This window comes from Pelodiscus sinensis, chromosome 5 (assembly GCF_049634645.1).
Source record: "Pelodiscus sinensis isolate JC-2024 chromosome 5, ASM4963464v1, whole genome shotgun sequence".
Taxonomy (NCBI): Eukaryota; Metazoa; Chordata; order Testudines; family Trionychidae; genus Pelodiscus; species Pelodiscus sinensis.
In genome coordinates, this window is record NC_134715.1 from 29,899,394 (window position 1) to 29,914,519 (window position 15,126).

At 40.7% G+C, this 15,126-nt stretch overlaps 1 protein-coding gene across 6 annotated transcripts in view; it reads right to left on the reverse strand.

Moving 5' to 3' along the window:
* ELOVL6 (ELOVL fatty acid elongase 6) overlaps positions 1–15,126 on the reverse strand; it is a 115,077-nt gene that overhangs the window by 30,565 nt on the left and 69,386 nt on the right. For 4 of the 6 annotated variants that reach the window (XM_006119276.4, XM_075929723.1, XM_075929724.1 and 1 more), the window contains exon 2: positions 6,555–6,686. In XM_006119276.4, coding sequence (XP_006119338.1) covers positions 6,555–6,686 — 132 coding nt within the window. Of the gene's footprint in view, positions 1–6,554; positions 6,687–11,710; positions 11,798–15,126 lie in introns of those variants that run through there. The other 2 variants (XM_075929726.1, XM_006119277.4) reach the window with 2 other exon arrangements.

Consider the following 15,126-nt stretch of genomic DNA (forward strand, 5'->3'; position numbering starts at 1 on the left):
ACAAGAACAGCAAAGGTTCAAAAATTGAACCATATGGAACTTCATCACAGAACTGAGATGGGTACAGTACATGTTGCTTATGTAATTAAAATGTGAGAGCTGAATAAGACTAAAATAATTGTAGACCGTACCAAAGAATTATTCTGAAGTCTCTCATACTTGAAGTGGATCAATTGGCCTGTGAGAGGAAACAAATGCCTACATTCTTAAGAAAACGTAAGAAAAACTACATTTTTATGTTTCAAAATTTGAAACTTTTTTTGAAGTTTTCCCTATTACTATTATAAAACTATTTTTATTGCAAAATGACATTACAGCTGAGACAAATGTTTGAAAATTGGCAACATTTCCAAAGAAAAAAACAAGTCAATTTTCGCCTTCCAAAATTCTGCTCGCTACGTGCATTGACAGGTTCACCAGTATAGTGGCGGGGGGAAGCAGCAGAGGAGAAATATCTTGAGTTTAGTAAGGCTTGACTTGACATGACATTCTCCTGAGTAAATTAGGGAAATGTGGTCTAAATGAAATCACTATAGCTGGGGTCGGCAACTTATGGCTCCCGAGTTTCGCTCTTTGGTTTGAAAAGGTTACTGACCCCTGCACTACAGCGTTGAGTGCATAACTGGTGGAAAGACCATACTCCAAAGGTAGTTATCAATGATTTGCTGTTAAATTAGGATGGACGTATTTTGTGGGGTGCCCCGGGTTCAGTTCTGCATCCAATACCATTCAATACTTTCATTAATGACTTGAAAAAGGGAGTGGACAGCAAGGGTGTGTCTAGACTACAGGGTTTTGTCGACAAAAGTGGACTTTTGTCGTCAAAACTATACCTGCGTCCACACTGCCTTTGAGTTATGTCGACATAACGTTGACAAAACTCAGCAGTTTTGTCGACGTATGTAAACCTCATTCTACGAGGAATAACGCCTTTTATCGACAGAGTTCTGTCGATAGAAGGCATTATTGCATCTACACTGTCCTTTGCGTCCACACTGTTATTTCGACAAAGCGGCTTGCTTTGTCGACAGAACTGGATGTAGTCTAGACGCTCTTTGTCGACAGAAGCTTTGTCGACAGTATGGGTCGACAAAACTTCTGTCGACAAAACCCTGTAGTGTAGACATACCCCAAATGTATAAAAAATACAGATGGCACCACGCAGGGAGAGAGATTGCTAGCTCTTTGGAAGACAGGATTAGGATTAAAAATCCCAATCCTACTCTTTTTAGGAAGAAAGAAAATCAAATCTACAACTACAAAATGGAGACTAATTAGATGGAAGTGCTACCAAAAAGGCTTAGGGGGTTACTATGGATCACACATTGAATGAGTCAGCAATGTGATTCAGTTGCATATATAATTCTGGGATGAGTTAAAAGTTACCTTCCATGTTGTATCTCCCACATGGAAGGTAATTATCCCTGACTGAAGTACTGTGTCCTAAAGAGCACCACACTTTAGGAAAGAGGTGAACCAACTGAAGAGTCCAAAAGAAAGCAACAAAAATAAGAGAGTTGTTTAAACCTATGAGGAAAGGTTAAAATAGGTTGAGTCCAGCAAAAAGACGGAGGGAGAACCAACAAAGTCTTCAAATATGTTAAGAGCTGTTATGAAGAGGAAGCTGATGAAATATTTTGCAGGTCAACTAAAGGCAGAAGAAAAATAGTAATGAGTTTAATACAAAGTACAGGCAGTCCCCGAGTTACGCGGATCCGACTTATGTCGGATCCGCAGTTACGAACGGGGATTTTCTCGCCCGGAGGACTGGAGCCCCGCCGCCCGCCTCCTCCGGGGTGAGAAAAGCTGCTCCCCATCTCCCTGGTCTGCTGGGGGAGCCAGCAGACCAGGGAGACAGGGAGCAAAGCGGCGGAGGACCCGGGGGCCGGACCCGCGGCCGCTTCCAGATCAGCTGGAAGCGCCGCGGGTCCGGCCGGGTCCTCCGCGGCTTTGCTCAGCTGATCTGGAAGCACCGCAGGTCCAGCCCCGGGTCCTCTGCAGCTTTGCTCAGCGTCTCCCTGGTCTGCAGACCAGGGAGACGCTGAGCAAAGCCGCGGAGGACCCGGGCCGGACCGCGGCGCTGATCTGGAAGCGCCGCGGTCCGGACCGGGTCCTCCGCCGCTTTGCTCCACGACTCCCTGGTCTGCTGGGGGGGGACGCAGCTAGTGCCCCCCCCCCAGCAGACCAGGGAGACGTGGAGCAAAGCCCGGGGCCTGTGGTAGAGCAGGTGGGGCGCTGCCGGTTGGTCCCGCAGCACCGCTCCTTGGCGCTACTGGACCAACCCGTCAGCACCCCAGCTGCTATGCCCCAGGAGTCCTGATTCAGCCGCTGCTGATCAGTTTCAGCAGTGGCTAAATCAGGACGCCTGGGGCAGAGCAGCTGGGGTGCTGCTGGGTTGGTCCAGTAGCACCGAGGAGCGGCCGTGCTACTGGACCAACCCAGCAGCACCCGAGCTGCTCTGCCCCAGGCGTCCTCAAGTTAGCCGCTGCTGAAACTGACCAGCGGCTGACTACAGGAAGCCCGAGGCAGAGCTGCTCTGCCCCGGGCTTCCTGGTATCAGCTGCTGATCAGTTTCAGCAGCAGCTGACTTGGGGATGCCTGGGGTTCTTAAGTTGAATCTGTATGTAAGTCAGAACTGGTGTCCAGATTCAGCCGCTGTTGAAACTGATCAGTTTCAGCAGCGGCTGAATCTGGACGCCAGTTCCGACTTACATACAGATTCAACTTAAGAACAAACCTACAGTCCCTATCTTGTATGTAACCCAGGGACTGCCTGTAGTGAAGTTTCAAGTTATATACTAAAAAAACATTTCTAACTATTAGGGTAATTAAGTCCTATCATAGGTTTCAAGGGAGCTCATGGAGTGTCCATCCTTGAAGGCTTTTTAGAACAGGTTGGACAAACACCTGTAGGAATGGTTTAGCTTTACTTGGGGCCTCACCACAGTGCCTGGACTTGATGAATTCTTGAGGCCCTTTTTAGCTCTGCATTTCTATGATTCTATATCTAAAATTCATCTTTGACTAAATTAATGAACTCTTATTAAGTTCTCAATAATTTGTGTTTTATTGCTGCTAAGAAGCACAGCTACATTCCTATTGTAGATGTCACCATATTTTAATGATCTTGGCAAGAAAAGGCACACCGATACAGACTGAAGAATGGCCAACTCATTGCCTGGCAGACAGAATTTTCTATTCTATTTTTCTATTCTATTCTATTTTCTTTTCTAGCAGATAAGAACATGGATTGTTAAACTCTCTGATATAATAAAAGTAATATAATTTCAACAGAAAGCAAGAAAAGCTAAGGAGAAATACTGTAGATAAAAAAAGGATTTCCCTATTGCAGATGGGAATCTGTATGCATAAGAGAAGGCTCGAATTCTATCCAATATTCCTGAAGTTTTTAGCAGACATTTCCCTTTCATGCCAATGTGTTCCAAAGCTTCAGAGGGGTAGCCGCGTTAATCTGTAACTGGAAAAAACTTAAGCAACGAATAGTCTAGCAGACCTTAAAGACTAATAAAACATGTAGATGGTATCATGAGCTTTCGTGGGCACAACCCACTTCTTCAGATGAATCATCTGAAGATGTGGGTTGTGCCCACAAAAGCTCATGATGCTATGGGTTATTATCTACCACAGAACAATTACCTCTCATGTCTTAGAATCAACACTCCTGTTCTTACACCTCAAAATGATTATTAGCTTTTTCACAATTGCATTGCATTGTTGTTGGCTCATATTTATTTTGTGATCCATATTCCTGTGGGGGCCTAGCAAAAGCATTATACTCACTGGCAAAGATTAGAGCAGAAACCACACTGGATTAAGTGTAGCACACTTGGATGAGAGTGGGAGTGACTGAAGGCCCTAAGGATGGAACTGGAAATTGTGTATCAAAGAAGAGATACTGAAAACTAGTTTAATAAGAACTCTCCATCACAAGTTTATGCATTATTATGGATTCATTCTCTCTCTATCAGGTCATCATTATTATATATTTACTTCAACACATGTCAGCCTGGGGGCAGTCTGCACTGAATGCAATTTAAAAAAAATCATAATGACCTTTTTCAAAGACAGTTATGAAATCGCAGTACACTTTCTCAGTTTGGGAAGGAAACTTCCACTATGTCACAGAAGACATCTAACCACTAACAGCTATATGCTATCAGCAACTGGACTGTAATTACAAGCATTTTGCATTCAAATGGATCCTAAATCACTTTACAAATTCATCTTCAAATTGAATACCATCTAGGAAGCTGTTCACCAATCACTGATAGTCAGCAACTTCTAGGATAAAGTATAGCAAATGCCAACTCATGCCCAGCATCCCATGGGCCCAGGTGGGATAGGAAGTGGAGAATGCAGCACTAGTTGAATTTTTCAAGAAATAATACATAGCTAAAATGAAAAAGCTTAATGTAGAATTTAATCAGGACACTCAAGTCTTCTCTAGTCAAAATATTCTGATGATTTTAAGCATACTGTTTCCCAAACAGTGGGTATTGACCTATCAATGAGTCACAGAAAGTTTCTAAATTGGTTGCCGTGACTAGGTCTGGATTAACCAGTTGATTACTGACCCAGGCTTAGGTAAACACATATCTTTCCCAGACCAGCATAAGAAGAGGCTCCAATTATTGGGGAAGGGGACCAGGCCTGTCTGGAGCAGTGTCTCCTATCCAGTGGATCTGAACTTGGCTCCCCATTCTGGGCACAGTGATCATGGAGTCACAGTGCCACTCAGGTTTGGTCTATGCACCCCTATAACCCTGTGCACTGGGTCGCAAGACCACTCACTCAGATTTGATTTGTGGATGCCCTTCAGTGATGGAAGGATGGTAGAGCCAAACCTGAGTGGAGAGCTGGCCAGACCTGGAGTGGGGAACTGGCTCACCCACATGGGATAGGAGCTGCCCTGTGGGATGAGATTAGGGTGGGATTGCTTTCCATTCTCTCACCCCTGGAGTCTCCCTTCTGCACCCAGCTGGGATTAGAGTGGCAGTGCTGGTGTAGAGAGTGCATATATGTAACTATGGAATGGTGACTCGCTAACAAAAGACAAAATGCATTGGTGGGTCACTTTAGCATTTGGGAAATGCTGTGGAAGGCCATCTTAACTAGCACACTCAAACTTGTTGTAAAGCTATAGTGCACAGAAGGCACAAACAAACACTGGCTAGCTGGTTGAGTCAATCTAAAATACACCTTTCCCTCTCTAAATTAGGTTTTAGACTGTTAAAACTTGCCAACATATTTTTAAAAATCACACCTGCCATTTAATCAAAGAGAAGACAAACACTCAAACTAACAGTCTGCGACAGAATTTGCAAACCCGCATAAGAGCTCTACTGACATCTCTGTTCACTTTGCAATCCCGCATCATGGGTTTATGAACTGCTCTAATGAATAATCCATGGAGTTATTAAAAATATGTCAAAAATATATGCAGCTATCCGTGGCATCAGATACTGGTTTACAAATTGTTTTCATGCTGCACAGTGAATTCTAACACATGTTCCACATAAACACCAATAATCTGTTTTATGCAGAATTCACAATACCTAGTTTCTTTGTACATTCGCTGATTGCGGTTGGTGAACTGATGTTAGAATTGATGCTGGAGATGTTAGCAAATGTTTATTTTTGTAAACGTGTAACCACTGAATTTTTCAGCAGTTACACCTTTGCACACAGGCAGGAGCTGGCCTAGAAACCAGCTCCCTCTATGCACCAGCTCGTCTGCCCTCCCTTGCTGCTGTTTCTATGGGAGGCAGTGGGAAAGTGGGTGGCGGGGTGCATGTAGTCATTAGGATTATTCAATAAATCCAGGCTTATCGGTTAATCGTATAAATGACTACACACTAACATCTCTAGTGGGTACCATATGTACCCAGAAGGGATATTGGCGCAAAGCTATCATTTAGATCAGTCAGACTCACTGCTGGGTCTGAGGAGGTAGCACCCAGCAGAGTAAGATTATTTCCCACCTCCTCTTGTCCTCTCTTACCACTGAATTAACCATGTTTTTATTTTAACTTCTTGGAATAACCCACGGGTCAGATTCTGATCTCAGTATACCAGTGTAACTTCACTGATGTCCTCAAAGTTATTCCAGATGTATGCCAGGGTAACAGTATGGCTTAAAGATTCTACTAACATAACTACGTAAATGTAATATTAAACTACAAATGGAAACAAAGCTAACACTCTAATTAGCTTATTTCATTCTGCCGTGTAGATCACTAAGAAAGCTTGGTTATCACAAAAATACAAAATTATTTTCTGATTTAATCGCTTCTCTTAAAGAGATTGGTGATTAGTTTCCTCCTTTAAAAATGTTTGTGATATGACAGGCAAAACAGGAATATTTTGGAGTGAGGAAGAGGTTGGAGGACTCAAACCCATTAAACGACACAACTAAAAAAATATTTAGTCAGGTACAAATTTTGTCATCTTGATGCTCTTGTTATGGCTGAATCTCCTTTAATCCAGTGAATAAACTAATGCAAACAATTCCTTGCTGTGTAAAAAAGGCCTACCTGAAGACTGCAAGGCTCAGGGACCAGAGCACTAGCGGTTTCCTCAGTTCAAATTTTGCTCGTTTGTTCATTAGGTGCCGACCACCAAATATAAAGGCAGCATACAGAGCTGAAAACAGAAAAGATTTCTTCCTGTAAAAAAAGCGAAGAAAAAAATCCCCATAAAATATTTATTATTCATCAGTTTCACACAGTGTTTTCTCAACTTCAGATGATTGCCAAGAACTTGTCACTTTCCTTGCTTAAAAATAAAAAAAAATCCCATTTGAACACACTTCTGCTATTAATTTGAATAATGGAACAGCCAAATATACATGAATATAAATCTCGAGCCTGAAGTTCCTACTCAGGGCAAAATTCTGATTGACTCAATAGGAACTTTCCTGAATAAATTCTGAAAGCTTTGGCTGGTATTGCAGATATTTTCTCCCCCTTCTCAGGAATATTTTCCATTTGTGAAGAAAAACAGATGGCATGTGGCCAATTTGGTCCTCTGCCCATGCATGCTGTTCTAAAATCAATGTTCAGTTTGTATTTGAACCAACTGATCGAGTTTAATAGGTCATTCAATATGTTCAATTGATATATCCCTGCCTGTATGTTTCTTACTTAACATGCACTTGTCATTTATTGCTTCCCAATAAGAATTCTTAAATGCTGCAGAATAAAATCTGACGAGGCTCCTAAAAAGTGGGAATATTTGGCTAGAGGCCAGTAGTTCTATCATTCAGTGGTCACATTGTTTTGATTTTTATAGTTCATGAGTAGCAATTTGAGTGAATTCCAAGATTATTCTCTCTGGTCTGAGTTTGCTGAAATGGACATATATTACTTAAGTAAGCTGAACTACAAAGGGGGTATCAGATTTGTAAGCGTCACTTGAAAATGCCTGTAATGGTACATCAGGATAGATATTTCCATCAGCCAGCATTTGAACCTCATTCTTATAATTCAGTGAAGCTCAAATGTAGCGGATGAAAAAAGGGTGAAATTTGGGACCCTTTTCTGCGCTTCTAAGAGAGTCGGATGGCTTGCAATAAGTGTCTATATGCCAAATCAATAATGATGCACAACATTACTAATGTCCTAAGTATGTAGATATATATTTAGGAGCAGTTTTTTGGACGACGTGTATAATTGCAAACAAAGGGAAAATGAGTAATCATAAATATCAATAGACTATATAAGTGCAGCTGCAGCAAATTGCTCTTTGCTGTCATAGTACAAAGTCAGCCAGTTTCAGCTAAGCCTTAATGAGTGATAAACAAAACATATACATATCATATAACGATGAAAGCTAAATAGCAACATGAGCCCAAAGACATTAAAACAAATCCAATATGTTTAGGCTTGGACAACATAGGACTTTCGAGTATCCTAAACAAAGTGAGTTACTCTTGATATAGTTCTGGCAATACATAAAAAATCATGAACTGGAATGAAAAAGCAATTAATGGTGTTGCATGAAGAGTTGTTCTGATGTACAGTCAGATTTGCTGCACCTCAAGTTATCCTTCCCAGCTGAAAATATCCTTATCTGGTCTGGCAGTGGAGGAACGTATGTTAACTTCACTGTCCCCAGGGATAAGAACACTTGTACATAGACTTAGGATCTCCATGATTCCAAGCCAAGCAAGGGACTCTCCTCTCATGGAGAACACATCGAGACTGTGAGTCACTGGGCTGGCAATTACAGCAGCATATTTATCATCAGCACTATGCTTTTTCCCAATCAGACTTGGATGGTACCATCTTGTGCTTTCCTGACATGAGGCACGGATGGCCTTCTAAAATGAGGCACTGATAAACATGAGTTGGCTGAATTTCACTCCAGGCTAGATGGCAGACACACAGATCGGCATGGAAAAGCTTCTAAACAAATTGGGTGAGGTGGCGTGCGCTCTCTTTGCACATGGGATACTCACCCTTCATTACTCAGGGGTTGTTTGGGCCCTAATTTGCTCTGAAATGGAATCATGCTGTTTTACATCTATGCTTCTCTATGGATCTTTTCTTGGCTATGGTCTTTACCATCTAATAATCTATACCTTTGTCATCTCTATACTAGACTAGAGTAATACACTCTATGGAAACTTGCTCTGGTGCAAAACTCAGTAACTGATTTAATTAGCAATGAAAGCTGCATTGAGCACATTGTACCTGTTCTCTGTATATCCTACTGGCTTTGTAATTGCTTCTAATCAGGATTTTCAACTCCACCACGGGGGAATCAGACACCTCAGCTGGGCATCCAAATCTCCTAGACCGTTTTGAAAATCTGAATTGCTAAACGTGTAGTTTTGTGTGTTAGTGCTAATCTATAAAACCATGCATGCTGAGCATCCTGACTGCTTTACTCTGTCTCTGTCCCTGATGTATGCATCCTCCTAAGAACTGAGATCAGCCATGGTGTTTTTAATAACAGTGTTTGAATTCCAAGGGGGCTTGAAGGCAAGTCATTTGCTCTGGAGTGTCCATGACTCTGGAATTGACCCCATTCTGCTTTCCCGGTGTTCAAGTTTGTTGAACTTAAGAGCAATGTGTTAGAGCCTCTTTGTTTGCTCAGACTTTTTTCCTGAGATCAACTCAAGATAGAAAGTGTTTGAGTTAAAGGATGTTTCTGGAAAGGTGTAGGAAGAGTTGCTTTCACTTTTTATGGTGCATTATGGAAGAAAGATCTGAGGGACTGTCTTTTGATTTTTCTTAGTTGCTGGCAGCATGTTATTAAAGGTCTTATTAATGATGATACATTAATGTAAATACAGCCAGAGGCTTAGACAATGGACTACTGAAATAAATAAATAAAAATATATTGGAAGTGCTGAAGAATGTGACAGCTAACAGTGTCTATTTGTTCTTCTCTAGCTGCTGTTCCTGTATCTAATGAAGAATCACCACAGTGGAAGGAAATTAAATGAATCTCTATGGAATATCTAATATGTCATGCTAGTCACAGGTGAATTTTTTTTATTCCGGTATCTAAAGATACAGGTAGGTGTGGAGGCACTTTTGAAAATCCCACTAGGAGCTTCACTGCATCTTTAGGTAAATAAATAAATAGATTTGGAAGTCTGAGGCCATGTTCCTTTCTGTATAAAGAAGATATAATGCAATCTCAATTCTTGTTCATAACATTCACAGTCAGGAAAGAAACATAAATATCCCTCTTCATAGGCAAGATAACACTTATGTATCTAAATGGCTTTCACTCGGGTTCTTATTAATGAAATTATTGCTTTGTGTTAAGTCTAACTAAGTAGGTCAGTACAGTAATTATATACCGCTAATTGGTATTGTTACATTTTAGGTCACTTCCCCAGCTTTTAATGAGTTCCGTATTTCCTATTTAAATGTTACAGTATCTGTATAAGACTTCCCACTGGCACTGACAAATGCTAGGCAGTTTGACTGTATTGGTGATATGTATTGTACAGAACACAGTTTTAAATTAATAGGGGCAAAATATTACAGCCTTGAGGTCATGACAGGCACTGTGTATAAAGCTTTCTGATAATGAAAGCAATCCTCTCTTTCTGAGATAGCCATTCACTTTTTCTATCGGTATTTCTTTCTTTTTTTAATTTTTCCCTTATAGAGTAACTATGTTAAGGGAGACACTTTTATTAAAGGACTGATGGCAGTATAGGTGATTGGCTATTGGGCTACAGTCTTTCACATTATTGTTTTGGATCTGGCCAAGATCAGTAATGACCAGAAATTATTTTGTAATGTTTGAATAATGGTTTGTGTGAAATGTTGGTAGTCTCAGTCCAGTTCCTAAGGAACATATATAAAGAAATGGCACTCAAACGGTATTCAGTTTTTACTGAAATTTTTCTGGCCAGCAAGACACTGGTAGCATAGAGATATTTCTATAGATAGAGTTTACAAGCAGTTCTAGGACACCGTAAAACCATTGTAATATAAAAGTGTAATCCCTGATGACAGTCTAAAGACAACAGAACAATGAAGCAACATTAAGACTTAAAGCTCAAAACCCAAAAAATAAGCCAATAGCAAAGTCTCATGTCTAATGGTATCAGTGTTAGCACATTCATATGTTTGCCTTCAGTTCTGTTCCCTGGGGAATAACACAGTAGACATAAAGAAACACACGGCTGCCAAATCCCCCACATTTTACAGGAGTTCCTGCTTCTCACAGTTGTCTTCCACCTTCCTACATTTCCAGTCTTCGGGGACTTAAGGACTATCTGTACTGAGTGCTCTGTGCTCTGTGTTAAGATTCTGAAAATTGCCTGCTTTCTCTCTCACACACAAGCAAAGACTAGAAGAATCTTCCTAAAGATAGTACAGAGCACTACACGCATTGCTAGAGGTAGGAAGATAATATGTGGACTTGCAGGCTGAAAATGTGGGGGATATTTTCTGGAAATCAACAGCAAAGGAAGGGAAACCTCTGCATGGCAGAAAGGAAATCAGAAAGGAAATGGTTGTAGGAGAGGATAAACCAAAAAATGGGCGAGAAGTGGAACTCAAATAGAAGAGAAAAGAGAGGATAACGACTGTGGAGAGAAAAGGAAGTTGACAGAAAAGAGGATAATGTGAAGGTGAGAAAACAGAGGAAGGAGAAATGAAGTGTAATAACAAGGAAAAGTACACTGAAGCTATGTCTACACTACAGCCTTCTTGTGCAAAAAGCTTTTTGTGGAAGAGATCTTCCGCAAAAACGTCTTGCGCAAGAGCGCGTCCACACTGCAAAGTGCATTGAAAGAGCGATGCGCTTTTGCGAAAGAGAGCATCCAGATTGCATGGACGCTCTCTCAAAAGGAACTCTGATTGCTATTTACAGAATGGCCACCAGGGCACCTGGACATTTTCGATTGCCTCTTTTTGCTCAAAACCCCCCTGTTTACTGCCCACACACACTGTTTTCTGCAAGAACTCTTGTGCAAAAAGAGTTATTTCTCATAGAAGGAGGAAAACAGAAAAACCCCTCTGTTCTTTTGTTTTGCTTGTGCTTGAGGTGTGGACGCTCCACGTGTTTTTGCACAAAAACAACTGTTTTTGTGCAAAAACTCTGCAGTGTAGTCCTAGCCTGAGGGAACAGGGGATAAAAAATAGAAAAAGGATTACAACAGAGAAAGGAGAGGCAGAGACTGAAGGAAACAAAGAAAGATGGAGAAAATCCATCCCACCAGAAACAGTGCTTCTTGTCAGTCACAGACAGGAAGTGTTGCCTCCAGGAAAGCTATTTCAGGCATCAAGAAGTGGCAGGGAGAGACTGAGTCACCTGGCCTAAGGTAGGAAAACAAAAGAAAGTAAACAACACAAAGGTAAAGAAAAAAGTACAGTGATAAATGTTCCTCCCCCCTCTATATATATATATATATATATATATATATATATATATATATATATATATATATATATATATATATATATATAAATGAAATGTATTGTAGGACAAATATTCTTGTTGGTGAAATGAAAAATAAGATATTTTAAGTGGTTTTTTTTCCGGTCAGAATCAGTCATTCACAGAAAAAGGCTATAGCCAGTTCAAATTACATTTGATCAGAGAAACTTCAAACTATATAGCACATCCGTATGCTCATTTTGCAAGATGCCTGTGCATGGGAACTCAGGCAATGTTGCTTTCTTCACGATGCTAATTTAAAATTGCAAGTTCTGTTCATATATATAAAAAAGGTGTGAAACCTTTCATAACCACGTTAGCATTTGCACTTCTAGGATGCCAACAAAGCAAAACCTTGTTCTAACTTCACAGATACAGTGAGAAGTCACTGAGGAGGGGTTCACTGTACAGATTTGTCAGCTTTATATAATAAATAGTAACTATAACTCCAGAATGTAGATAAGCAATTCTGCAACTACTTTTTCTATAGCTTACAACACTTAGGATTTTTAAAGGAGGGATACATCAGAAGATCGGTCTTATATGCACGTCAGTGTAATTTGTTTTTTGCCTGCAGCAAAATGTCCTGTGACATTTATATTTAGAACAGTGACAGTGAAAGTCACTCACGTGGGTTAAGTGCACTCATTAATGAGATTCTTCCAAGTAATACACTACCAGAGAACTACAATGTAAACAGGTGTCAGGCTCACATTGTTTCCCCGTTGCTAGATTTCTAAAAGCAAGTGGCTTTCAAAATGCTAGTGTGACAAGGTGACAATCTGGACTGATGAACAACTGTGTCCCCTCACTTCTGCCAGATGGAGTGCTGTTTACACTGCTTTGCTGAGAGCTACCTTTCCTAGTCTGCTCACACACAGCTTCCAGTATATAAATTACTCCCAGTTATATTGTGTGAGTACTATAGCCAGCCACTGTTCAATTTCACTGCAGAATAACATAAGAATATTCCCAATCTCAGCCTTCCCCCCAGAAATACACAGGGCTGTACTGCCCAGCTTTTTCTCTACCATATAAACTCATATAAAATCTATCATATGATTAATAGAAAATTATATGCAAAGATCCTGTTATCCTAAATGGTGTTTCCCAAACACTTCAATCTAAACCCACTGGTTTAGATAAAACTATAAAATTAACTACAGTAAAACAGGTTTTAGGTGACTACAAGTAATAAGGCATAAAAGTCAAGGATTGGTTACAAGGAAATAAAAGGAAAATGCAATTAATGCCTAACTTAAGTTAGAAACTTTTCTTTGATTTCACTCTCACCACACTTTAGCAGACTTATTCTTGGATGAATTCCTTTCAGTCAGGATCCCTCCCCCAGTACAATGCTGCTTCCTTTGTTCTTCATATGTTGTTGATGCCGTGGGTAGAGAAAGATCATTTGGAGCATCTGTTCTCCCCTCTTATATCCCTTAATTCTCTTCTTTCAGAATTATCTCCAGCTAAGATTCAGGAGACAAAGTCTGTGTGGACAGAAACCCCCCAGCTGTTTCTTTGTCAAGCTGTAGAGATTTTCCCGTATGTTCTTTCCTGCCAAAGAGTGGCTACTTAACTTGACTCGTACTTGTTGGCTAGCCTTTTGTCTCTCATGAACTGGTTTGTGACTGCTTTCCAGACTTGTGAAATGTTTTAGTAATATCATATAGTAGATTCTGATAACTTTACATGCAATGTTACCACACATAATGGTGTGGTAGGACCATAATGACCAGCAAATTATGAATTTTCAAAAGATACCTCACTAGCATAATTTGTATAAGATTTATCATCGTTCTATAGAAGGGGTGAATATGGATGTACAGACTGTCACAGGTAGGTTGCTATTTAAAACATAGGACAAATCTGTCTTTCAATTTCAAAATATCAGCCATATTTTGATAAACATTTAATTGGTTAGGAGGTCAACTGTAAGACCTTGATTGCCTTCTCAAATCAGTGTAATTCACTGAAATGTACAGAGCTAGCTCTGATTTACACCAGCGTGAGAATGAAATCAGGACCTTAGTATCTGACACAATATGTACCTTGACAGCAATACCCAATTTTGAACACTGAAGTTTTATTATTTCTTCTGTTGCTTGCATAAGATTCACAGGACTTTAGACTTTATACTCACAGTACTTTAGACTTCACACAGGGCATAGTCAACCTGTGGAATTCCTTGCCTGAGAAGGCTGTGAAGGCCAGGACTATAACAGAGTTTAAAAGAGAACTAGATAAATTCATGGAGGTTAAGTCCATTAATGGCTAATTAGCCAGGACAGCTAAGGAATGGTGTCTCTAGCCTCTGTTTGTAAGAGGATGGAGATGGATGGCAGGAGAGAGGTTGCTTGATCATTACCTGTTCGGTTCACTCCCTCTGGGGCACCTGGCATTGGCCACTGTCAGCAGATAGGATACTGGGCTGGACGGACCTTTGGCCATTCTTATGTTCTTATGTAAATAGATACTGAGGGCAGTAAAATGTGACTCATGTCTTTTATATTCCTGATTGTTATATATGGTTAATGTATCATGATTTGAAAGAGGATTTCCATGATCAAACTTGCAGAAACTATTTTCTGTAGAAAAAATAGCAATACAGGTACAGGCAGTCCCCGGGTTACGTACAAGATAGGGACTGTAGGTTTGTTCTTAAGTTGAATTTGTATGTAAGTCAGAACTGGTACATATTGTAGGGGAAACTCTAGCCAAACATTTCTCCAGAGCTCAGTTTTATTCTCCCACACCTCACTTCCCTCAGTCCTTTATTCTCAAGCTGAGGTGTCTGCTGAGAAAAGCCGCTCCGCGTCTCCCTGGTCTGCTGGGGGGGAGGGGGAGGCGCTAGCTTCGCATCTCCCTGATCTGCTGGGGGGAAGCAGCTAGTGCGGGGTTGCCTCACCCCGTTTGTAAGTAGGGATCCGATGTAAGTCGGATCCATGTAACCCGGGGACTGCCTGTAATTAAAAGTCTGAATTTAGGAAAGAATATAGCAAGAACTTTTTGTACAGTTACTTGGTGTAATTAAGAACAGAATCTGGGCCCATCTGTTCATTCTGGTAACCTACAAACAATGAACATCCCTGCAACACTGGAGTTCAGAATGCAAGGAGCTTTGGTCACACACAATTCCCATTTAAGTTATAAGAATCTGTGTAGCTAACACTGCGCTGAGAATTTACCTTA